The sequence below is a fragment of the Lutra lutra genome, chromosome 12 (genome assembly GCF_902655055.1).
Source record: "Lutra lutra chromosome 12, mLutLut1.2, whole genome shotgun sequence".
NCBI classification, from domain to species: Eukaryota; Metazoa; Chordata; class Mammalia; order Carnivora; family Mustelidae; genus Lutra; species Lutra lutra.
In genome coordinates, this window is record NC_062289.1 from 24893457 (window position 1) to 24917536 (window position 24080).

Here is a 24080-nt window from a genome sequence, read left to right on the forward strand (position 1 = left end):
ACAGAACCCAGGGGGCAAAGCCAGGCCTGAATCGAAAGGGGGGAAATCTGGGAAACTGACGCTCTACAGTCTGTGGAAGAAACGGGTCCGGTGGCCAGGCAGCGTTGGTTCTGTCTCAAGGTGCCGTCAAGTGGAGTTTAGACAACGCATTTGCAGGGACAGGTAACCGCATTGGTTCTTGGTCAGGGAGCATTAAAGCCTGCGTTTTACCATTTCTCTGGTATGAGACCGTTTCCATAAGCAAGCTCTTTTAACTTCCAAATAAAATGGCTGTGTCTTTATCTATTCTGGGAATGTATGAGCGGTTATCTTAAGTGGCTCTCACAGGAATATAAATGGCCAAGACTCAGATGTTATTGAGACAGAAAATGAGCCTGGAGTGCCAACTTTACTAGGAGAACTGATGGTTGGTTGGCACTGGCTCTGCCTCTGGGGCGTGGATTGATGTCTGGGCGGAGAGAGAAGACAGGCAGCTCAGAGAGAGGCAAGCTGCATGTCCCCTAAGGCACTGGTGCTATTGAAACCTCTTTCCTGGCTCCCTGTGTTCCCCCGAAGGACATTGGCCTGGAAAAGGCAGCCATGGACATGACGGTCTTCCTGAAGCTGCAGAAGAGAGTGCGGGAGCTTGAGCAGGAACGGAAGAAGCTGCAGGTGCAGCTGGAGAAGAGAGAGCAGCAGGATGGCAGGAAGGTGCAGGTGCGTGTGGGGGCGGCAAGCCTGCAGGGCGGCCCCACGTCCTCCCGGGGCTCAGGCTGTGACCGCTGGGGTCCTGCGGGTGTTGGGGAGCAGGGAAGAGCTGCTTCTCCTGTTGATGTCCTTTCGAGTTTTCTCTGCCTGCCGGTGCCCCCACAACCACTCCAGGTGGACAGGAGGAGGCTCTGCCAAGTACCCCAGGGCAAGGGATTTCCAGAGGCAAAGCGGCTGGGCCAGGGGTGGGGGAGGTGCTGTGGCCTTGGCCCCTATTCGCCAAGAGGACTGGAATGTGTGACTCAAGTATAAACATAAGCCACAGTTTTTTAGTAGAGAACAGTGATCGCCCCTTATGTGGAGTCTGGCGTGGACTGGAGTTTAGCCCCACTCACGTGGGGAAGCCCAGGTTGGCAGTCGCTCACCCTGCTGTCCCATGATTGCCCCCTGGCCTCAGCCCGGATGATCATCCGTATCTTGGGTCTCGAAAGGATATTGCCTGAACCCTTAGTGTCCCCGGATCGAGTCCCCTCTCTGTCCGGGACCCGCTGGGCCCCTGCTCAGCGCTCAGTGCTGTGCTCATAGCAGGTGTTCAGAATGCTTATGAAAGGAGAGGACACAAAAAATGTCAGAAAACTTCCTAGCCATCAAGGAATTTGTGATCCAGGTTGGGAGGACCAGGCATAACATGGGTGAGAAAGAAAGAATAACATTGGAAGCACTCAAACCCATGCAAGGTTGGGTGTGGACTGGTGCTGTAAAAGTGGACAGAGCCCATGGAGGTGAGCAGTGGTATGGAGGGAGGAGCTGCACGAGTCTTGGGAAGTAGAAGGACCCGTTCTGATGGGGCAGAAGACCGGTTCTGACATGGGTCATGTCATTAGCTGACCTCCTGGTGGCTTTGTCAGAGGCCTGTGCTCTGTTCTTAGGCCTGATTTGCCCGTTGTGGGGTTTGACCCCCTTCCCGCATCTCAGCCCTGCCCCCACTCCTACGTCTGCACCCTGTCTCCTTTTGGTAACACCTGGCTTCCTTTCCCTTCAGATGTAATACAGACCTTGGTCTGTGTTGCTAGCGTGTTCTTGGGTGTTCTGAGCACTGAGTGGGAGGTGAATCTTGTGGTGGACTTGAGTCTCTAAGGTCGATTAGCTTCCTAATGGAGAGCGAAAGGTTTAGGTTTACCAATGACTCGGTCCATTAGAAGAGAAGCCGCCCTGACAGGCAGCACAAGTCAAATGTATGAAAACCCACATCGATGACACCAAACAGTGCCTGACCTCAAAGTCCCCGGCCCACCCAGCTATGCCTAGACTTTCACCCATCACAGAAATGCCAAATAATTCTAAAATCTTGGCTTTAGGATTTTTCTGTGGTACCAAATTTTTTTTTAAAAATCCATTTCTTTGAAAGCAATCACTGAACAAGAGTTAGAACATAGGCTTGCCACACAGCCCTGGATGTAAATTGAGGGTCTTCCTTTAAGGAGAAGGATCTTGTTTTTGAGAGTTTTGAAGAAAGGCAAGAGTGGAGCAGGGATGGAAGTTCTGGAATCCCTCTAGAGCACCCTGAAACTGAATTTGCCGAGATCATGTTCTTGGATCTGCCTTCGGGTGCAAGAGGGATCCTAAGCCACTGGGTCTTTTCCCTGGAGAGACGTGCTACAGGGTGTCCGCTCTTGTCACCACGGGGTGGCCTCTTGAGAGAGGTCATGCTGTGGAGGAGGAGGGACAGAGATGTCTATAACCTGTGCCATCAGCGTGGGAGTGATAGCCTGCTGTGAGGAGGGGGCCTCTGTGACTGCTGGGCTGCCCCTGTATTAGGCTTCCCATCCATCCGGCTCCCTTTCCCCAGGCCTGACACAGTCACCTTTGCCACCAGGGTTATCCCAACAGGCTGCCCTTTTAGAAACATAACTGCCAATCCACCTTAACGCAGCCCCCCAGACTGCAGACGATCTCCATGTTCCTGGAACCAAACGCACTCCACAGTGATCCATGGCCACGCATCACATCCCTGCTCCACAGAACGGAAGTGCAGGCCTCTCCCTGGGGCGGCTGGTGAAGAGCTGACCCAGACCACTGCTGAGGCAGGAGGCGAGGCAGAGACTGGTACCCTGGACAGCGGCTTTCCCAGGTTGCGGGGGCAGGGAGCCCAGTGGTCAGCGCCACAACCCTGAATCCGGGAGCGTCCTCCGGAGGTGCTCGGCATGCTCTGCCCGGGCCCTCTGCCTGGGTACACCTGATCCACGCATGGCTGGTGATGGCCTTAGCCCGGACCTAAGGCCGCTAACGCGCAGATAATCCAGTGAAGCACTGTCAGGTTTTAGCTCCAAAACCTATCTTATTTAAGGACCGTCACCCACTGTTTGAAATCGCCCTGAACACCCCCTTTATGAGGGTGTTCCTGCCCCTTCTCATTGCCAGTTCAAGTCCAGTAGCTGCCATAGGAGTCCTGGTTCCTTGAGTCCTGATGGGCCAGCGTTCCGGGCGCCGCTGTCCACATCCTTCAGAGCTTAGTGTCAGGCATGTGAGCACTGCAGGGGCCAGCTGCTGGACCCCCTCCTGGAGGGGGACATGGAGGGAGCAGCTGGAGAAACAGAACACACCTGTGCACACACATCCCAAAACACCCCAAAGTAACTCCTGGATCTCATTAATAAGGACAAAATTATTGATTAACCTTCTTAGTAAGTACATACGTGTTATGGTGCTGTTTTCCTCCACTGCTGGAACAAAGTCGCACAAACTGGATGGCTCAAAACAGAACTTTCTTCTCTCATGCTTCTGGAGGCCGGAAGTCAAAAATGAAAGTTTCAGCAGAGCCATACTGTCTTAAAGGCCTTGGGGGAGAATCTGTTCCATGCCTCTCTCTCTGAGCATTTGGTGTTGCTGGAAACCCTGGGTGTATGCCTCAGCTCCAGTTCCTTGACTTGGCGCCGTATGACTCCAGTCTCTGCCTCCATCTTCACGCGGCACTCCTCCCTGTGTGCGTGTGGCGTGTGTGTGCTCATGCATGCACATGGCGTGCGTGTGCTCATGTGTGCACATGGTGTGTGTGTGCTCATGCGTGCGCCCTCTCTCTTCCTGTGAGGACACTTTCGCGCCCGTCCTAATGACCTCATCTTGATTTGATTTGATCTACAATGACCCCATTTAAAAATCACGTTATGTTCACAGGGACCAGGAGTTAGGACTTCAACGTCTCTTTTGTGGGGACATAATTCGACCCACAATGGAGCGTTTACATGTTTGTATATATGAGGATCCCATGAATAAAGTCATGGAGGGGGTGAGGGCCGGCGGAGGGGTCATCTGCGGAGAGCTTCCTAGTGGCCTGGAGCTGTAAGCTGTGTTTTAGAGGTGGGAAGGAGGTGGTCCTGCTGGGTGGCAGGGGCAGTGGGTATGGGCACTTGTGCAAACAAGCCCAGGGACCATAGGTGGAAACACGCCTACAGAACCCCTGCCTGTGGTCCGGGCTCACCTGCTGTCTCCTCATCTGTGCAGGGGGAGCAAGTGAAGAGTGACCTAGACTTGGACCAGAATGCAGATCTAGCCTACAATAGTCTGAAGGTAAGACTGTCAGCACACGAGGTCCTCGAACTCTCCCCTGCGGAGGATGGATGACAGAGTCTGTTCTCAAGTGGAACCATCAGCACACCAGGCCCCCTTGGGTCTCTTCCTCTCGGAAATGGAGGAAATGTGTATTCACCGCAAGCAGCTATAGTCTGTGCTCATAGGAAACACCAACGAGGTGTTGGCTCCCTGGAGTTAGCACAGACCCGACTGGTTAGGGGCTCAGTCCCACAAGACAGCCACCGCTTCAGATGCCAATCAGATGGGTGGGTCCCCAGGTGACCCACACTTCTGTCTAACTTGGCTACAAATCGGAGGATCCCATAACCCCCTTCCCAAGTTTGACCATATGTCAGGACAGCCCACAGAACTCAGGAGAGCATTTTATGTACTATTATTGGTTGATTATAAAGGATACAGCTCAGCAACAGGCGAATGGAAGAGACGCAAGGTGTATGAGAAGGGGCACAGAGCTCACAGGCCATCTCCACCCCCCACCAGCTCCCTGTGCTTGCCAACCCAAAGCCCTCTGAATTCCTTGCTTAGGGTTCTGTGGAGGTTCCGTTACACAGCCACCAGTGATAAAATTATTGGCCTTGGGTGTTTTTAGCTCGATCTCCAGCCCTCCTCTTTCCCTTTCAGGGCGTTGGTTGGGGCAGGGCGGTAAGCTGCATTGCTCTCAGGGCTGGTTCCCTTGGTGGCTGGCATCAACTCAGTGGGGCTGAAAGGGGCTTGTTAGGACTTAGAAGAAATGCCAAGGGTTTTAGCATCCCTGAGTCCAGAACCAGGCCCTGAGACCAAATATAATGAAAGCTATTCCTCTCATCTCTGTCAGTAGGAATCACAAGAGTTTTCGAAGCTCTGGGCCAGGAACCAGGGCCAGAACCACATATGGATTTGTTATGTCACATATGTCTTTACCTACCTGATAGAGTTCCAGTTAAAGTCGTAGGTGACCAGTGGGATGAATTCACTTTGAAAAATGAGCTAGACCTGCATGGAGAGATGTCCCCATGCACCCAGGGCTGGCCTGATGAGAGCTGGGAGGTTAGAGAGTGGAAGGTCCCAGGGCAAGCAGGCCTATGTTGACTACAGTGATGGAGGATTAGGCTCTGGGGCCGGGAGGGAATGTATAGAAAAGGGGCATCAGAGCACTCCCCCAACACCCCTCCAATTCCCAGAGACTTGGGAATTGGGAATTTATCCATTCTGCTGTGGTCAGTCTGGCTGCACTCGTAGGACCATGGAAATCTCTGGCAACAGCTTCATTACCCCAGGAGAACAGCCCAGAATCGTGCCCATGGCTCTTTGAACAATGGGAGCCACAGAAGTGTGGGGGCTTTCTTTTCGGAATTATTGATCGGACTTATTTTTTCTCGTGTGATACTTAAAAGCTTCAGAGCACTGCAAGGGTGTTGGTGGTAGATGCCTGTGGTACCGGCCTTCTGCACACCATTCTTCCACAGCCGTCCCCGAGCATGCGAACTTGTTAGGCTGCATTAGAACCGGTAAGACAGTCTAGGCCAATGGGTCTCCAGGAGTGGTCTAGGAACAGCATCACTGCAGACATGCTAGAAAGGCAAATGCCCAGCCCAGCCCTGCCATATCCATTGGTTTTCACCTGCCCTCATGAGGTTTCTGTTACCCACGCCACCCTGAGAACCAGTGCTCTACTCCAGCACAGAGTGCTGCTCCCAGGGCTCCCTCTCCCAATCTGCTCAAAAGCTCCCCTTCTCTCAGCTGCCCCCCGAGGAAGGTGCTCCCCCGGGTCCTGTAGGCTGCATCGCACTGCCAGCGCAGGGCTGGGCTCACGGAGACCTCAACAAATACTTGTCCAAAACTCTTGAAGCTCCATGACCCCTCTGCTCTGTTAAGCCAGGGTTCTGAGGTTACAAGACCTGGTTTCCCTTTGTTGTCTCTGGTGAGACTGGGCTCAACCTGTGCCCTTTGTCCCAGAGGCTGGCCCTGGGGACCCCTGGGTTTGCAAGAGACCAATGCTGGGGAGGCTGGCTGTGATGCTTCTCACTTAACAGACCCAGACCTTGAGGGAAAGGAGGAAAAATGGGGCTTTATGCAAACCCATATCTAGCAGGCATATCTTTCCGAGGGCATGGAGGGCGGGAGGTCAACCGTGCCCTCTCAGAGTGTAGACGTGGTCTGAGCAGATGGCGAGTCTACACACCTGGCCACTGAGCCATCTTACCCAATCCTCAGCAAACCAGGTTTGGAAAACCTGCCCACAAGTGCACGGGGGGAGATGAGGCAACGGCAGGAGGACCCCCCCACACCCCACCATGAGTAGTGGTTTTTGCTGATACTCTGAATTCCCCCTACCAGAGTTTTAGAAATGGTCCTGATCCTTCTCTAGTGCATGAAGGGGCTAGAAGCACACCATTTGGGTACTGGGCTCTAGGCTTAGACATCCCCCGCTGTGGATGAGAGGGACTGGGGGGGTCCGCAGGCCCACCACACCTGCAGAGCATTGCTCAAAGAGGCCTGATGTGATGTAGGGGGGCTGGAAGGTGAGACTCCCTGGACCAGGCATCGGGAATCCTGGGTGCTAGTCCTGACAGGGCCTCTAAATTTATTGTGAGTCTTCTCAGCTCTGTTCTCTTGTCCTTGTTCAGAAAACAAAGACATTGTTTGTTTATATGGTCTCCTAGCTCTGTGGCTTCTGTAATCTGCAGCCAGTCCCCCACTTATCCACTTTTGGGGGGCCGGCAGTTGGGGTTGGGAAATTTTGAATCCCATATACAGCAAGACCTTAAAAGCATTATATGTGTGATTATCAAACTATATATGGTCTGACTTTGTCCAACACCAAGTTAAATGTTACGCCCAGAAAACTCAAAATACATCCTAAAGTTGAATTTCAGTGGTATATTTTACTCTATACACAAGTGGTTTTTCTTCCACTGGCATTGACTATTGGTGGCTTTCCATGTGACCCAACAAAAGAGTGTTCCTGGTATACTCCAAAATATACTCCAAAACTTTAGTCTACGTGGTGCTCCTTAGAATGGGGGGGGGGGGGCGGGGGGCGAGCGGGGAGGTGGACAGTGATCTCTTGAGAGATAAGTTTAGGAAATCCTGCAGTCTATATGCTCTCTGGAAAGTCACCAAGTGCATTAGTGTATTAAGGTTCTAGGAAGTCCAGTGTTAAAAGCATGTTCTGTAAAATTAAGCTGACATTTCCATGAAGGTAGATAGGGGTTTCATGGCCAAGTACACTTAGAAGTATGAACACTGTCAGTCACTTCAGGGAATGCTATCATAGAGGCCTTGTGTGCGATGCTTCACGCTAGTAACTTAGGGCTGTGGGTTCAAATCCAGTTTTAACTACTGGCCTTTCGCTGGTCAGAACATTTACGGTGCATGTTCTTGTTAAAACCAGAAGGCTGCTGTTCGCTTCGTGGGAGTCAGGGCAGGTTGGTTAAGGAAGGTGGAGGGGGAAGATGGCATGGGGAGACCCCCATCCCCAACTGAGGTCCAGGGAGAAAGGGAGTGTGTTGCTTGGGCTGTCTTCCAGAGGCAAGAACTAGAGTCGGAAAACAAGAAGCTGAAGAATGACCTGAACGAGCTGAGGAAAGCGGTGGCCGACCAAGCCACCCAGAACAACTCCACCCACGGCTCTCCAGACAGCTACCACCTGCTGTTGAACCAGCTCAAGCTGGCCAATGAGGAGCTGGAGGTTCGCAAGGAGGAGGTGCTCATCCTGAGGACCCAGATCGTCAGCGCCGACCAGCGCCGACTTGCTGGCAAGAGCACGGTAACGATTCGGCAGCCCCCAGCCGGGCTGGTGAGGGGGTGACCCTCGGTGGTAATACAGGCGGGGTTTTTCTTACATATCTTTACCCGCGAGAACCTTTAACCTAAAAGAGCAAACTCTCCTGCTCTAGGGGTCTCCCCACTAAGGACAAAGCAAGATACTTGCTGCCCTTTCGGTGTGACCTTTCATGGCTGACTTTGCTGGAAATTTCTGGAATCTTCTGAAGTTACTCAGTATGAATAGGTTCAAAAAGAACAAGGCAGAGAATTAGAGAAGCAAGACCCCCTTGGCCTTGTGTTTCACCTCATGCTTTGCCCCTTGCTGTTTACCTTGATTCTGAGGTAGAGAAAGCCTTTCCTCTCAGCCCTCCCCAGTGGGGCAAGTCTGGCTTAGGATTTGTTCGTTATAGTTTCACCTTCTGGGACAGAGTGGAGACTGGGAGGGGGAGGGGACAGGGACCCTAGAGGACCTGGATCACTCTAGGTATGGCTCAGGGGTGACATGGAGGATACATAGGTAGTCCTAGGTAGTCATGAGTGTGGAGGATCAATGCTGAGACAGATTGTCACCCTGGCCTTTGGATTTGGGGTGCTGTCACCTCCAGAGACGCTGTCACCTCCCCATGGCCCCCCAACCACCATTCCACATTCAGGGCCTTTTACAGCCAGGCCTTATCATTCTGTGCCTTTGGAAGTCACATTCCTGCCTGGGTTTAATTGCTCTTATTTGAGGTCATCCTGGGCCTTTGTTTTTTCCCCAAAAGCTTGGGGTTTTTTTTTCTTTCTTTGTAAGTAGTCCCCAGGCCCAGCAAGGAGCCCCACGTGGGGCTTGAACTCATAACCCTGAAATCAAGAACTGAGCTGAGATCAAGAGTGGAACGCTTAACCGACTGAGCCACCCAGGCACCCCACCTCGCCACCTGAAAAACTTGTTTTTATGCCTCTGCATGTAAAGTTTATGAAGTTGTTTCATGACAGTTGTTTACATTACCAGAGTGTAATTTTAATCTGGAACCTTCTAGGAGCCAAACATTAATGCCAGAACAAGTTGGCCTAACAGTGAAAAGCATGTAGATCAGGAAGACGCCATCGAGGCCTATCACGGGGTCTGCCAGACAAACCGGTAAGTCCCACCTCATGGTAACTCTGCCTGGAGGAGGTGATGGGAAGGGGTCTTACCCAAGCTGCTGTGTGATGTCTGCTTCTCAGACACTGACCCCGTGCTTCAGCATCAGGGTTTACTTTTTACCGGAGGCAAATGAAAAGGAACAGACTCCCTGAATCCCATGCCCTTAGGAAACCACTTGTTAGCTTCTGCAAGACTCCAAGAACACAGCTGGAGCCTCCAGAAGGTAGACCCTCTGACAGGCCTGAGGAAAGGGACCCTCCCTGGGAGGAGTGCTGACAGGAGGAGCGGGGAAGATGGTGAGAGTGGCTCGTTGCACTGAGGGGGAAGCCTGCGCCAAATGAGCCCAACAGAGTTGTGGGAGGGGCCGGCTGCAGCTCTTTGCTTTAATACCAGCCGGACACAACCCCGCTGGGGGGCCCCAGTGCCCAGCATTTAAGAGCTGGAACCCAAGCTAGACACCCCAGAGGTTGGACAGGAGAATTAGACCACTGCCCAATGGGCGAACATGAGTTTTCCCTGGATTTTACTTAACCAACCTCTAGTCCCTCCTTAAGGATGAGCTCCCCCAGGTTAAGGCAACAGAGTGTGACCCTGGGAGGCGGCAGGGCCTGGAGGAGACCCCCAGGCAGTGTGGCAGAGCACCTGGCAAATGTGCATCCTGGGCTCCACTCGCTTACTACCTATGCAGTAACTCCCTCAGTAACTTACAACTGCTCCGTGCCTCAGTTTCCTCCTCTGAACTGGGGACAGTCCCAGCAGTACACCTCACACACGGTGATGGAGAAGACCATGTGAGTTGGTCTGTGTAGTGCACTGAGAACACTGACCGCCATTATTAATGACGTTGCCTCTATGTGCCCCCATGGGTACTCGTCAGAGCAGAGCCAGCCTTGTTCCTGGCTGCCTTTCTCTCTCGCCTCAACCGAATGTCCCAGCAGTCACTAAGCGTTTTACAGAATTGTTGAAAACCGGAAGCATATCTGGAAAATGTCAGTAGGTGTCACTGGGAATGCAGCCTGATGTTTTCAGCGAGAATGTCACAAAATGACCTGAAGAGTTAGTGCTGCGATTTCTAGGTCTTCCAGCCCCCGTTTCTGCAGAGAGGGAAACTGAGGCCCAGAAGGGGTGAGTGGCTCTGGCACGCGGCCAGCCCCAAACCGAGTCGAGGTACGATCCAGAAGGCCTGACTCCCGGGCTGGGCTGCTCCCAGCGCACTGTGTAGGTAATCAGAAGATGAAGACCTTTTAGCGGCCCCCCAGGAGGAGAGTCCGTTCCTGGAGTGCTGCGGTTCTGTCCCCGAAAGGAGAGAGAAGAAACTGAAGGCGAGCTTCTCGGTGCTGAAACTGGAGTCGAGATTTAGTCATTTGAAATATATCTTGAGTGAAGAAATGCATTGAATAAGAGAACAGAACACAGGTGTAGTATTTGAAACTAAAGGAAGAAGGAAGGAAGGAAGTGAGCTGGACCCTGATGGAGGAGCGCGAGTGTGGGTCTTCTGACCTGCACCGTGGCTCTCAGCAGCTGTCAGCTTCCTTCTTACCCAAGTGCTTGTCAGGGATCCAGTCCCAGAGGCTGCTTACTTACTGTGGATTTGTCTTCCTTTGCAGCAATAATCATGGTGTGGTAAAGTAAAATAGCTTTTCTTATATCTTAAAAGAATTGCACTCCCAGCAAGCCCGGGGTACAATAGGGGGCTCCCAGCCCGTGACCCCCAGTTAGGTACAGAAAGCTGCCTCACGAAGGGAAGCCTGTAGAACCCCGTCCCCAGTGCCTGCCACAGCTGGAAAGTGACACGACCAGACCGTGATGGGTTTGTGCCTTTCGAGGTTTGGTAACCGCCACATTGAGGAAGGAGCGCTGGGGGGCATGCAGGGCAGGGGGGTGCAGACGGCGATTCCCGGGCCAGGCAGTGAGGCCATCACTTCTTACAAGGGCAGCCCCTGCCCATAAGAGAGCTCCGAAGACCCAGCCTGCGATTTCCCTGTAACAGAGTGTTCTGGCTGGAACAGAAGTTGCATGAACGCACATATGCTTTGGGGTGGACGGTTACAAAAATCTGTCCTCTACCTACAAGAAGCTTACATTCCCAGGCAATGGATTTTGCTTAGCTCTCTGGAGGGCTACTCCCCACGCCCAGTCACAGCTCCTCTGAGAGTCCAGGGTCCCCGGGTTTGGAACTTTTTTCACGTGCTAACCTCCAGAGTTTATAGAGTTCTGTTTCATCTTTATGACTGTGCCTCTTTCTTTGTTCTCCACTTTGGGAGAGAAGCCAGTAATGAGGGTCTGTTCTGGGAAGGAACTGCAGGAAGATGGATGGCTCTTCTGCTTCCAGAAAGGGCTTTCATTTCCACGTTTTGGGAGCTAAGAGAAATCAGCAACGTTATTACCATTTCATCTGTGGCCAAAATCGAATTAAAGAGAGGGCTAGTCCTTGCCCCCGGGGCGGGCGGTTGCAGACACAGGTGGGTGTCTGGAGAGTGTGGTGGGGCAGGCCTGGGGAAGTGGGTAGCAGAACAGGCTAGGCTCACGCCCCGCGTGCGCTCAGGTCACAGAGTGAGGTAGGAGCAGGAGTGTGGTGAGGGCTCAGGTCTAGCTCTGGGAACAGTGTACCTTTGGCCACTGTCTATTTCCACTCAAGTCTGTGGAACTGCAAAGAGAAACTTAGAGTGCATTATTGGACCTCTGCTTGGGTCCCAGGAAACCTTGCCGTCCCTCTACCCAGCAGGTTCCAGGAAACAACAGGAGGCCCTTGGCACAAAAGGTAGCTTTGCCTGTTGGACAGGCAAAGCCAGGGTTATTACAAGGAGCCTCCTTGGGACAGGGGAGATCCTGTTTAACCAGAAAAGGGTGTGTGCACATTTCTTAGGATAGGCTTGGGGTTCGTGGCTCATTTGGGCCTGAACCCCAGCTGCTGTGGGATGTCTTGCTCACACAGCAGAGGAGGGAGGGAGAAGAGAGCCTCAGCCTCCCCAGCTCCCTTCCTTGAATCCTCACTGTCACTGTTACCAGCTGGAAACTCTGTGGGGCGATGATTCCCTCATAAGTGTTCCCAAAATTCACTGGGTCCCAAACCATCAGCATAGTTCCTGTCTGCTGTAATTCAGAGGCATGGCCCTATTTATCCCGAGACAATTCACCTTCCCGGGCCCTGCCTGCAGCTCAGACATTTCTCTCATTCATGGTGCTGGGGTTACGGCCTCCTATTCTCAGAGATTGTGGGGAGCATCCTGGGCAGTTGGGCAGAACATCCAGCTGTGAGCTACAGAAATAAGGACATCCGTGGAGCAGGACATTTTCCAGTTTTTTAGAGACTGGAAACCGACCATTTTCATGCTCTTAGGAACCTTGCCTGTTTCCGTTCACAAGGAGGCAGGGCCTCCAGCCAGGACAGAGGGATGGCGGTTGGGTCAAAGTCCTGACGGGACTCTGTGGACAGTGTCCACAGAGAGAAAGCAAATACTCTCCCATGCCTTTTCGGCTGCATGAGCTTTACAGTGAACAAGATTATGCCATTAAAGATCTAGAAGGAACCTCAGATAAGTCAGCGGGGCACTTTCATTTTACACATGAAACAGGTCCAGGACATGTAGGCGACAACCACGACCACGCCTTTGGGGTGCCTGGTTCTCCAGACGGGTTCCTCTGTGCGGTCTTGCTGCCTTCTTGGAGCAACTTGGATACTACCTGCTGGTTGCTCAAGTGTGTCTGTAGGCTCACTGGGAATGGAGCTCGGCACAGTGGTGTGTACCCAGCCCATCCTCCTTGAATGTTTGTTGATATGTTCATTGACCTCTTGTACTTTATTTTTTTTTTAATTCCCGTAAGCTGGCATTTGGGTTTTCCTTCTCCTGCCACTAGGTGGCGCTCCCTCCTGGGCCTCCCGCCATGAGGGCCCGAGAAGGGAAGAGAGAGTCCCCGTGGAGGAACTGGACCTCTTTCATCCAGGAACAAAGGCTCGGACCTGAGCTGGCTGACTGCATTTTCATTAGCTGGTGTGCCCGACTTCCTGAGCACTGTGTGATGACTGGCCCGCACAGTCTCTACTTTTATCTCTGTGCATCATGCCCGGCCTGTTCCAGAATTAAGAATTCTGAGAGCGTCTCCCTCGGAACAGGGATTAATGCTAACTTCCTCTTTGTGTAACTCAGCAACGCACAGGCACCCGCCAGAGGGTGAGAGGTGGGACTCCGTGTGCCATCACCGGAACTATAGGAACACCGTGACCCTCCCGGCCAGAGCCATCAGCCCCCTCCCTCCGCCTGGGCATCTGGAGGGCCAGCCAGGGTGGGCGGCTGTCCGGGCCAGGCAGGTCCTCTCCCTTTTGGGGTCCCTTCACTCATGGCAAACAAGGTGAAGGAAAAGGTCCCGCGTTCCTGGTGAGCAAAGTACTGGCTACTGACCGCCCTAGTTAAATGTGGTAGGAGCTGAGAAGGGATGGGCGCTAGGCTGCCAGCTCCCACTTGACATGGCCAGGGTCCCTTTTGGATTTGCTGGGATAAGTGGAAACACACAGGTGAGTTCCATGCTAGGAACTGGAGGGGACAGCTCAAAGTCTCCAGTCAACGCAGTCTCTGGGGGAGGCCAGGCCTCCGTGAGAGCTCTGGACATTTGAGGAGCCAGAGTCCTGAAGAGGAGAGGCCCCCACAATGGACTTCTTGGTAGTAATCCGCTCACTGCCCAGCGGGAGGCAGCACAGCCCTGAAAGGAAGGCGTGGAGCCCGCATGCTCTCAGTGGTCCCTGCCCCTTCCCTCTCCTTCAAGCTTCTCAGGGTGGGACCTAGGAGCCACATGACCGGCTTCCCTCTAGAAGCAGCTTGTGTGAACCCTGCCAAGGCCTGGGGCTGCCCTTCATGAGGCTGCGCTCCGGGGAGGGGGCATCAGGGTAGCTACTCCCCCAGACCTCACCTAGCACCCAGCAGGAGCAACACAGCAGCTCCACTCCTCCGGGTGAAGGTTGTCTCCCTGCTGTGAGGACAGGGTTGCCCATCCTTGCACACTGCCTACGGCTCCTCCAGGATTCCTGCCAGGAAAATTGGGATCCAGCCAGCACGAGGAGGATCCCCACACAGAGAGTCGGGGGCAGCCTCCTGGCAGGTGGGAGAGGCTCAGTCTGCGGCCTACAGCCCCCTCCCACCGGCCCTTGAGGATATCCTGTGTGTGCCTCAGGGAGGTACATGGCTGGGGGTACGGGGAGCATGCGCCTGACCTCCAGGAGGGACTCATCTGGCAATAGGCAGGCACTGGGCCCCTGGGGAGGGTCAAAGGATTTGCAAGGAGGCGGCAGCTGGCCATCTGCTTTCCGGGTTGAGTGAATAGGAGAGATGCCACCCAGTCCCTGGGGTGGGGGCAGAGAAAGTTCCACAGGCATCCTCCTTGGCTTTTATTCATGGTTTATGTGCAACTGCGGTGAGGGCTGAGGTGAGATGAGATGATGCTTTTGCATCCTTAGTGACAAAGTGGAGAATGGCCTTGAAAAGCAGACAGCGGTGGAGCTGTCTCCCTCAGTGTCACTGAGCCTCGTGTCCCCGGTCAGAGCACAGCAGATGCCGCCTTCCCGGAGGCCCTCTGGGGCTTCTACTGAGCGCAGGCCTTGCCTCCCTGCCCTGGTTGCAGGTCTCCTCATTCTCTTTCCTTTTCTGAATCCTTCTGGGGGGGGTGGTGGGGAGAGGGGGACGACCACTGCTGTTCACAGAATTTATTGGGGCAAGTGCAGCCTTTGGCTCCCATCGTGATCCACAATCCCCCATGAGAGCGCACGAACCCCCTTCTGAGACCCAGCCTGGGGAACAGGGACATTCTTAGGCACTCAGGTGCTGGTGATCGCAAAGGAAGAAGGGAAGCTAGGAGTTCTCGAGCTTTTCCTTTTTTTTTGGTTTCCAATGTTTGGCCTCACTTTCCTGGACGTTCTTCCTCCCTGTCTCTTCTCTCTATACTCGATGCCCTGTTTTTGTCCTTTATTTCTAGCAAGACTGAGGATTGGGGATATTTGAATGAAGATGGAGAGCTCGGCTTGGCCTACCAAGGCCTAAAGCAAGTTGCCAGGTCACGCATACGCCTTCCTGCCTGTGCCTGCTCTGTCTGTCCCGCCTGCTCGTGTCTACGCTTACCTGTCTCTCACCTGGAGTGGAGGCCAGGGCCTGAGTCTCGGGGGTGCCGTGGGCTGCCCCTCGGGTCACTTGGCTGGTGCTCTGTGTCCGGGCTCCGTGTGGATGAGGCCCGGGGAGCTGCTCATATGGGTCTAGGCGACAGCAGCTGAAGGCTCAGGGGAACCTTCCTGGGGTCAGGACACTGATGCTTCCAGGATTCAAGGAACTTGCCGCTTCAGTGGAAGATCTAGAACCTGAATCCTCCATGTGGTACCAGAATCTGAATAAGGCACTGGCCTTGAGCTGTGGGTGAGCAGTTTACCAAGGGAGGTTAGACATGCACCATGTGATGGTCCTATCCCACTTTGGCTGCCCGCGTGTGGCCCTTCGGGTCTGTGGCATAGCTTGGCGCATTTGAGCCCCCCAACAACCAAAGCGGTGATGGTCCACAGGCTTGTGTCCCAGAAGAGGCCGTGGCGGTGGAGTCCATGCTGGCCCAGGCCCCTCAGCCTGTCGGTGGCGGGGCCGGGTGGGAACCCGACGCCCTCCCATAGTACCTCCGAAGTGTTATCTGCCTGTGACCTGCTGGAGGGCCCATTACAGCAACAAGAATCTGTTCTTGGGAGAAGAAAGTCCAGATCAGCTGGTCCTTGAGGCAGCGTGCCTCCTGGCTCTAGGTTGCTAAGTGGCCCCACTGCCTGTGAGCAAGGGTCTCTTCCCTCGCTGCTCTGATGTGGACCAGAATGGGACCTCCCTCATGGAGTCATTCTAAGGAATAGGGTTAAGACAGGTGCCTGGCACGTAGTAAGCACAGGACCCATATTATCTGACATTTCTGTTATAATGGCCATTATTCAGTAAGACCTGTCCCAACGAGAAGTTTGTTTTATTGGGGAGGGAACCCCCATGTAAAACCAGGTGATTCCTTGTGGCTCTCTATCAGCAGATTGGATTTTTTTTTTTTAATAAGCAAATGAATGCATTAACAAAAGTGAAAGCTCAGACCTATCCATCAGGAGACGTGGCTTCTAGAACCAGCTCCGTCACTGGCTGTGACCTCTGAACTCTTGGCCTCAGAGGAGGTGTGTCTAGTCCGGTGCTTGGCTAGGGATTCTCATATCTTGCCTAGAACCAAAGCCACCCAACTACAGTCTAGATGGAGAATAAGAAAGCTGCCGGCACAAACTCACAGCACAAGTCAGGAACCGAATCCTGAGGGGGAGTCCCGAGAACCTAGTGGTTTCTGTTCTCGCTTGAGATGTTTATAGCTTTCTGGTGATGCTTTTAGTGTATTGTAGCCAAGAGTGGATGCTCTCTAAATATCCTATGTCCTCTAAAATGCTAATTTAATCACAGAGCTCTTCCCCCTAATCCTCACGTCATTAGTGCTTTCAGCTGATGACGCTGCGTGTGGCGTGGGTGATTCAGTCATTCTTCCAGCATTTCTTCACTTGTATGAATCTGTTGAGAAGCCCCTGGGAGTCGGGCATTGCTCCCCGTGTCACTGTGGAGCTGACTGAGCTACAAAAGACATGGGCACAGCCATGGGGGCGTTGACAGCAGAGACTCCCCATCTCTCGCTCCCTTGGCAACTTGGTCCCTCCTCTCTTGTGGCCAAATTAGCACAACTGTAAAACAAAACAAAACAAAAAAGGTATCTCCAGGGCAGCTGGGGACTCTTACTGGCATTTCTGAGGCACTTCCAGGTTCCTGACTCTAAGCTCTGGTCACTGTCTTGGCATCCCTGGGAGAGACCAAAGAGAATTTTCGAGCATGTGGGTCTGGTCAGACAGCTTTTGGTGTACCTTTCATCCAGAACATCCTACCTTTCTTTCATATGATGTTCACTACCCTGAATCAGAACATTTGCTCTTGAGCCCAAGAAGGTAGCACCTCGTTCCCATTGATGTTTCCCAAGGAGGAGGAAGCTGCTTGGGAAGCTTCGAGAATCCCTTGCCTTCTCATGACGGATGGAACAGGCATCTCCCAGAATTGCCTGGGGACCTTTCAGACTCAGAGTCTTCTGAGACTTCTCGCCAACCTTGTCCAGATCTTCTCAAGATTGTTCTGCTTCTGCTCATGACACCAGCTGATCTGAAACCTTCCCCCAGATGGTTCGCCAGGAGTCTTAATTTCTGTTTTGACTAGAGAAAAATTTGTGTATTTATGGCTGCAGACAAAGTGGAGGTGCTGGTGACGAGAAAAAGGGCGCTCGGGTTTTGCCTTTCTAAGACAGGCAGATAATCTAGGATAGAGGAAATACGCAAGCACTAGTTGAGTCTACTAGGCTTTTGTCTTAACAAGGAGATTCTTGAGAAGCTGGCGCAGATGTGGATACTTTTCTGTAAATGATGCTGTAAGAAATTTATTTCTGTGGATGGCAATTTGACACGGAGACAATCTCTCAATCCCAAACCAATTGCCTGCGTAGGATGAGGAACGGAATGGGGGAGGGGGTGGCAAGGAAAAGACCTCAGACCAGGGGTGTGCATTTGGCTCCGAGTTCCCATCCTCGGACGGGATGGGCTGGGCTGCTTGCCAGACTGTTCCCCTCAGCATCTTCCCCATTGGGTTTGTGCAGTTGCTGCTGCTGTGTGCTTGGCTGCTCCCCGTTGTTTGTCCGTCTGTGGCCCCTCACGTGGGGCGCCAACCTGAGCCCCACGGTCACCGGCCCCCCCTCGCCCTGGTGCAGGCTGCTGGAGGCACAGCTGCAGGCCCAGAGCCGCGAGCACGAGGAGGAGGTGGAGGGCCTCAAGGCGCAGGTGGAAGCCCTGAAGGAGGAGCTGGACAAGCAGCAGCAGACCTTCTGCCAGACGCTGCTGCTGTCCCCGGAGGCCCAGGTGGAGTTTGGTGTCCAGCAGGAGATCTCCCGGCTGACCAACGAGAACCTGGTGAGTGATGTTGTCCATCGGATCGCACTCTGGAAAGTCACGTTCTGGAAACCGTTGGAGCCATCGATGGCCTTTAGCTAAATGGGCCAGGTTTGCATCTTTGGCCCCATAGCAGGAACAGAATCTAGAAACCCCCCTTCAGCAAGGGTTTAGGACTGGGGTTGGTGGCCACCGAGGGCCATCCTGGGCTGCAGGATTCTAGCCCCTGCCCTCCAGGGCCGGGTTAAGTCTGTTCTCACACTGCTTCCCTCTGATTTTAGGACCTCAAAGAACTGGTAGAAAAGCTGGAAAAGAATGAGAAAAAGCTTAAGAAACAACTGAAAATTTACATGAAGAAGGTCCAGGACCTAGAAGGTAAGGTCCGTGAGAGAGAGAGAGAGGGTGTGTGTGTGTGCTCAGTCACGAGTGAGGGAAGGGAACGGACGGCCCACTTCCCTCTGCAGGCTCTTCCTGCTTCCCCCGTCCTCTGGTGCCTGTGCCCAGTCCAGCCGTAGAATAGACCAAGTCAGACCCCACAGGCTCACACGTTCTCAGGTGGCCGGAATCTGGACGAAGATCAGTCAGCCAGCAGGTGTTTGGGTGCTTTCTCTGAGCTCTGCACTGAGACCGTGGCCCTGTGGCCCTGCCCTCAAGGGAGCTGGGAGGTGAAGCTTTTTGGTGTGGGGAAAAATGCTACACAACACACAGACCCCGACCACAGGGGCCTCACTCCATGTGACAGGTAGTCAGGAAGGAACAGGGTCAGTCCTGTGATTAAATTTCTAACCTGGAATCTGGCCCAGAGAGGTCAGGCAGTTTTAGATTTTCTTCCAGGAACATCCAGAATGTGCTTTCTCTGACTCCTTGCTATAAATCTGTCAGCCCCAATCCTTCTTGACACATGCCACCTGGCGTGGAATCCTCTCTGGGTCCCCCCACCACCTGGATCCCCCCCATCCTTTTACTCTCATCTCAAGAGCTGTGTCCCCAGGGTTGAGTCCCATCTCTCGTCCTAATACCAAGTGCCTCTGGGCACAGCACCCAGCACGGGTGTCATTTGCTTACTCACCTGGTTATGTCCACCTGCTGCTTTAGAGGAGGATCTGGGAGGAGAGGCTATGTGTTCTGCTCAGCCCCTCTCCATCCCTGAATCTCTCTGCTCTCTTTGAGTTCTCCTTCTCCTGGCCTCTCAGGCTTCAGGCTTCTCTCTCTCATTCAGTCTTGAAGACCTATCATTCATTCATTCTGAATTCTTATCCTGGGGGGCCCCCAGTGCCTGGTGCTAAGCCCCTTGGAGTGTGGTCTGGGCTACAAGGACAGATCACGTGAGGGGTGTGGAACGCTGGATCCCCAGAGCAAAGCACCACTGACCTAAGGCACCCCCACCTCTTGGGCCTGCAGCCTAGAGCTCTCTCTTCATGCTCCCTGTCTCTTTCCTGCCCAGCCACCCAGGCACTGGCCCAGAGTGAGCGGAAGCGACATGAGCTCAACAGGCAGGTCACCGTCCAGCGGAAGGAGAAGGACTTCCAGGGCATGCTGGAGTACCACAAGGAAGACGAGGCCCTTCTCATTCGGAACCTGGTGACAGGTCGGGACCCTCTGTGGCATCCCACCCCCACACAGCTCCTTCCCCAACTGCATGGCCAACCCAGCATAACCCACCCCCCACTCTGCACCCCACCACCTCCCACCCATCCTTGGCTCTCTGTCACCCTCCCTTCACATGGCTGCTTCTCTAACCAGCTCCCAACACCCCCACCCAGGCCATGCTCATGCTGTGATGCTATGGCGACCACATGCCAGGCTCTTGGGTGCGACTCTCCTTGCCACCCCGAGCCACAGCCTGGTTTGCCACGTGGCCTGGCTCCCTCCCCTCTGGTCCTGCTCCACCTGGCTTCCCCAGGCCTGCCTTTCTGCCCAGCCCAGCCCAGTCCAGCAGCTGCCTGCAGAGTAGCGGGAGGAGGCTTGGAGGAGAGAGTCCTGGGTGAAAAAAGGGAAGAATCTTGGGTAGACGGTCCTCTGGACCCTGAGCCACAAGCTTCTTTACTTGGAGCCTTAGGTGTTCCATAAAATGCAGACGTGGGAGATACAATAGATGGGAAATATGACCGGAGAAAGTGCTATGCTGAAGTCACAGACTCTTCTCAGTATGACAAGATGAAGTGGCTGCTTTTTGTAGGGGCACTGGACGGTCAACTAGGAGGTGGAGGTTGTTTTAGAGAAATGTGAGTTTGCCAAAGTCCCACCCTGCTGAGCAGCTTGCCGAGTGCTGTGGAAGCTGGGATGACTCTAGCCTAGGGCAGATTTTCCCTCCGTTCTTTGCGTTGGGTATTTCCAGTGACTGAGTGCTTTGGCTCTTTTTCTTTTTTTTTTTTTTTTTTTTTTTTAAAGATTTTATTTATTTATTTGTCATAGAGAGAGAAGCGAGAGTGAGCACAGGCAGACAGAGTGGCAGGCAGAGGCAGAGGGAGAAGCAGGCTCCCTGCCAAGCAAGGAGCCCGATGTGGGACTCGATCCCAGGACGCTGGGATCATGACCTGAGCCGAAGGCAGCTGCTTAACCAACTGAGCCACCCAGGCGTCCCTTGGCTCTTTTTCTAAAGGCTAATTCCCCCTAGAGCTGCCCGGCAATCTGACGGGAAGCCCCTCTTCCTTCAGCGGGCTGCATCTGATTCTAAGGCTGCTAGGAATGAGCCTTTCATCTCTGGGGAATGAAAGTCAAAGTTCCCAACAATAGAGTCCAAAACTAACGGGACTGCTTGTGCTAGCAGACGGTGGCTCCTCCCCACTGTCCCCGCTCAGGCAGCCCCAGATGAGGCCATCTCCCCCTAAGCTGCCTGCATGTCACACCCAGTCCCCTTCCCTCTCAGCCAAACAAATGCCAAGACTCCATCCGACCTCCTCCTAGGTCCCTGGCACGGGCTGGTTGCTGTGGAGGATAGAGACGTGTCGAGCCATTGGTCCTGCCCCAGACGCTAACACTTAGCTGGGCAGACCACGTGAGTCTATAGGACAAGGGACTCAGGTCACGATAGGACAGCCCAAGACAGGACAAGCTGTACACAGGTCAAGGCCACCCGTCAGTGGAGAGGCTGGTGAGACCGGTGTCACACTGTGGCCCTTGGGGGGTGGGGGAATGGCCGTGGCCACTCAGCAGCCGACTTGATCTATTCCTGGCTCTGAGGAGGTCTAGGCAGCTGCTGCGAAGTGCATAGTTTCCAAACGGACGTTAAGTGGGCTAAAGGTCCCTGTGGCCTTCCGGGCCCCGGCGCGCGGGCTCTGGCTTTGGGAATTTGCGGTCTGCCAGCTTCTCCCGAACCTGCTCTCGCCGTCCGCTGTGGGAGAGTCCGGGGTGCCCGCAGCAGGAGGCGCCCCGAGTTCCCTCACTAGCTGGGGAGCCGGCTCCTCCCTGCGGCTGGCCCCGGGCCCGGGCCTCTGTGTGGAAACCCGGCAGAGAGCTGCTACCTGTGGGCTCTTCTCCTTCGTGTTCTAAGGACCAGGCATTAGGAGCCTGTCTTATTGTTCTGGTCCAAACAATGAGGAATGTGCTTTTGTGAGTTTGGGGCTTTTAACTAGTTTCTGAAACTAGTACTCAGGGTCAGAAGGTGTCTGTGTATCCCCGACAGCTTCTCCCCTACTCCTCCTCCAGCCACCCGGCCCCTTGAAAGGTTAGAGGAGCTCCAGGAAAATATTGAAAATACTTCTATTTCAGGGCCACCTAGGTGCCTCAGTCAGCTAAGCGTCTGCCTTCATCTCAGGTCATGATCTCAAGATCCTGGGATCAAGCCCCGCGTCAGGCTTCCTGTTCAGCAAGGAGTCCGGGTCTCTCTCTCCCTCTGCTTCTCCCCCAGTTTGTGTACCCTCTTGCTCATTCTCTCCCTCAAATAAATAAATAAAATCTTTAAAAAAAAAAAAAAAAAGGAAAGAAAATATGTCAGAGCAGGTTCTCAGAGCCCCAGGCATCTGCTAGAGTCTAACTCTTGGTGTTTGTTGCTGTCAGAGCTGAAGCCGCAGACGCTGGCGGGCACCGTGCCCTGCCTTCCTGCCTACGTCCTCTACATGTGCATCAGGCACGCCGATTATGTCAACGATGACCTCAAAGTGCACTCCTTGCTGACCTCCACCATCAACGGCATTAAGAAAGTCCTGAAGGTAGGTGCCCCGGGCCAGAGGTGGTGGTTGGCAGCGGACGGAGGGACGCCCATGGGACGGAGCCCACGGCTCCCCATAGCTCGGCCCTGTCTGGGCTTTCCTCGCGTCTCCAGCTCTGAAGGTGGATGATAGCCACGCAGCTCGCCCGCGGAGCCAGGATGCTCAGGCTCAGAACGGTGGGACGCCCAGAAATCCAGTGTTGCTGTCCAGCCGCCTCCAGGGAACCCTGGGGCTTTCAAAAGCCTTGACCTGTGGTGCCAGGAGGATGCCGTGCTCCACTCCAGGGCAGGCTGACCCTGCCCTGCAGTGCCACGCAGGAACACAACCTGAATAGAGACTTCCTCCCAGACCTTTCCGAGGAGCTGGGTGCCTGCTGCCCAGGCAGGGCAGTGGCCCAAGGAAGGTATAAACATTTATCAGGTTCCGAAGTGAGGAGGCCCCGGGCTGGGACAGGGCTGCTTATGGGGCCCTCACTGGAGGAACTCCACCTAAAGGCACGAGGCCCCTTACCAGTGTAGTGACAGCCTCTGCAGAAGGAGGCTGGCCTACAGGGAGGGGAGAGGCCGGGCCACATAGAAGCTATGGGGAGAGGTAAGCTTTGTGAGGGAGATCAGCCCTCCATGAGAGAGAGTTGTGCCTCGGCACAGGCCCACACCCCAAGCGGCATTGCTCTAAGACCGCCCTCCGTTCTCACCCGCTCTGCCACTCTGTGGTATGGCAGAAGCACGGAGTCTAGACCACTGTCACTTGCCCCCCACCCTTCTGGGAGTGTGTCACACCAGCCTGTAGCTTCTGGCTTCGCGCCAGCTGTGTCTCAGTTACCGTACCTCCTGCCCAATTTTATCCGCTCCTGGCTCTGAACGGACATGCTGGTAACTCTTGGGTCTGAGTCTCCTGCCTCGACCCCTCACTCGAGCTCGTCCAGACGCTTGTGCTGGTCTGGGCAAGTCGAAGGCTGACTTGAGAGGTCACTGCCTCAGGAAAACCCTCCCTCATCACCAGGCTCCGCCGGCATGCCCAGCCCTACCCATCACTCTCCGTCCGACCCCCTTGTTTGATTGCCATTGAAGCTCCCATCTCTGATGTTTAAACAGGGGCGGTGTTACCGGACAAAACGAACTCTGTGCAGTCATTGGCCTTAGGGCATAAGCTGTGTCTCAGCTCTTTGGGCTGTGCAACAGCCTTTTTCACCAAGTTACGCTTTATAGTCATTTTCCAGAGGGTTGAACCCATAGGACATCTGCTCTCTCAATAAATGGAATGCCAGAATAGTGCACTGGCGTGCTCCTCCCATCTCCTGGTTTGGATCGCTGATGGTTTGGAGCCTGCCGGGGCCAGCTGCCCAGAGCTCAGCATACAGCCCAGGGCTACACAGGGGTGCACCACTGCTCAGGAAACCAGGGTGGGGGCCTCTGTGCCCCTCCCAGCAGTGGAGGAATGGTAACACAGCCCCTGGACAGTGGATCTCCTCTTCATGATGGGCCATCGTGTCTGCTTGGGGCATGCTGAGTAATTCTAGAAACCTGGAAAGACAGGTTGCAGGTGAGTGTTTAACCAGATGGGAGCCCCTACTAACGAGGGATGTCTTTTTCTTTCCACAGAAGCACAACGAGGACTTCGAGATGACATCATTCTGGTTATCCAACACCTGCCGCCTCCTTCACTGCTTGAAGCAGTACAGCGGGGATGAGGTGCGTGCTGAGATAACCCAACGCCTAAAGGGCACTCAAAAACCATTAAAGCACTCCAGATCCCCTGCCAGGCTCTCGCTTCCTTGGACAGAGCAATGTGTGTCCTGCTTCAGAGCAGATGTCAGCTC

General features: G+C 54.0%; 1 protein-coding gene across 2 annotated transcripts in view; it reads left to right on the forward strand.

Annotated features, from left to right (window-relative positions):
* MYO5B (myosin VB) overlaps positions 1-24080 on the forward strand; it is a 348888-nt gene that overhangs the window by 311026 nt on the left and 13782 nt on the right. The window contains exons 26-35 of one of the 2 annotated variants that reach the window (XM_047696392.1): positions 556-696; positions 4189-4254; positions 7787-8026; positions 9048-9148; positions 15119-15196; positions 17933-18131; positions 18392-18485; positions 19555-19698; positions 22110-22261; positions 23863-23952. In XM_047696392.1, the coding sequence (XP_047552348.1) occupies positions 556-696; positions 4189-4254; positions 7787-8026; positions 9048-9148; positions 15119-15196; positions 17933-18131; positions 18392-18485; positions 19555-19698; positions 22110-22261; positions 23863-23952 (1305 nt within the window). The remainder of the gene's footprint in view (positions 1-555; positions 697-4188; positions 4255-7786; positions 8027-9047; positions 9149-15118; positions 15197-17932; positions 18132-18391; positions 18486-19554; positions 19699-22109; positions 22262-23862; positions 23953-24080) is intronic. The other variant, XM_047696393.1, reaches the window with a different exon arrangement.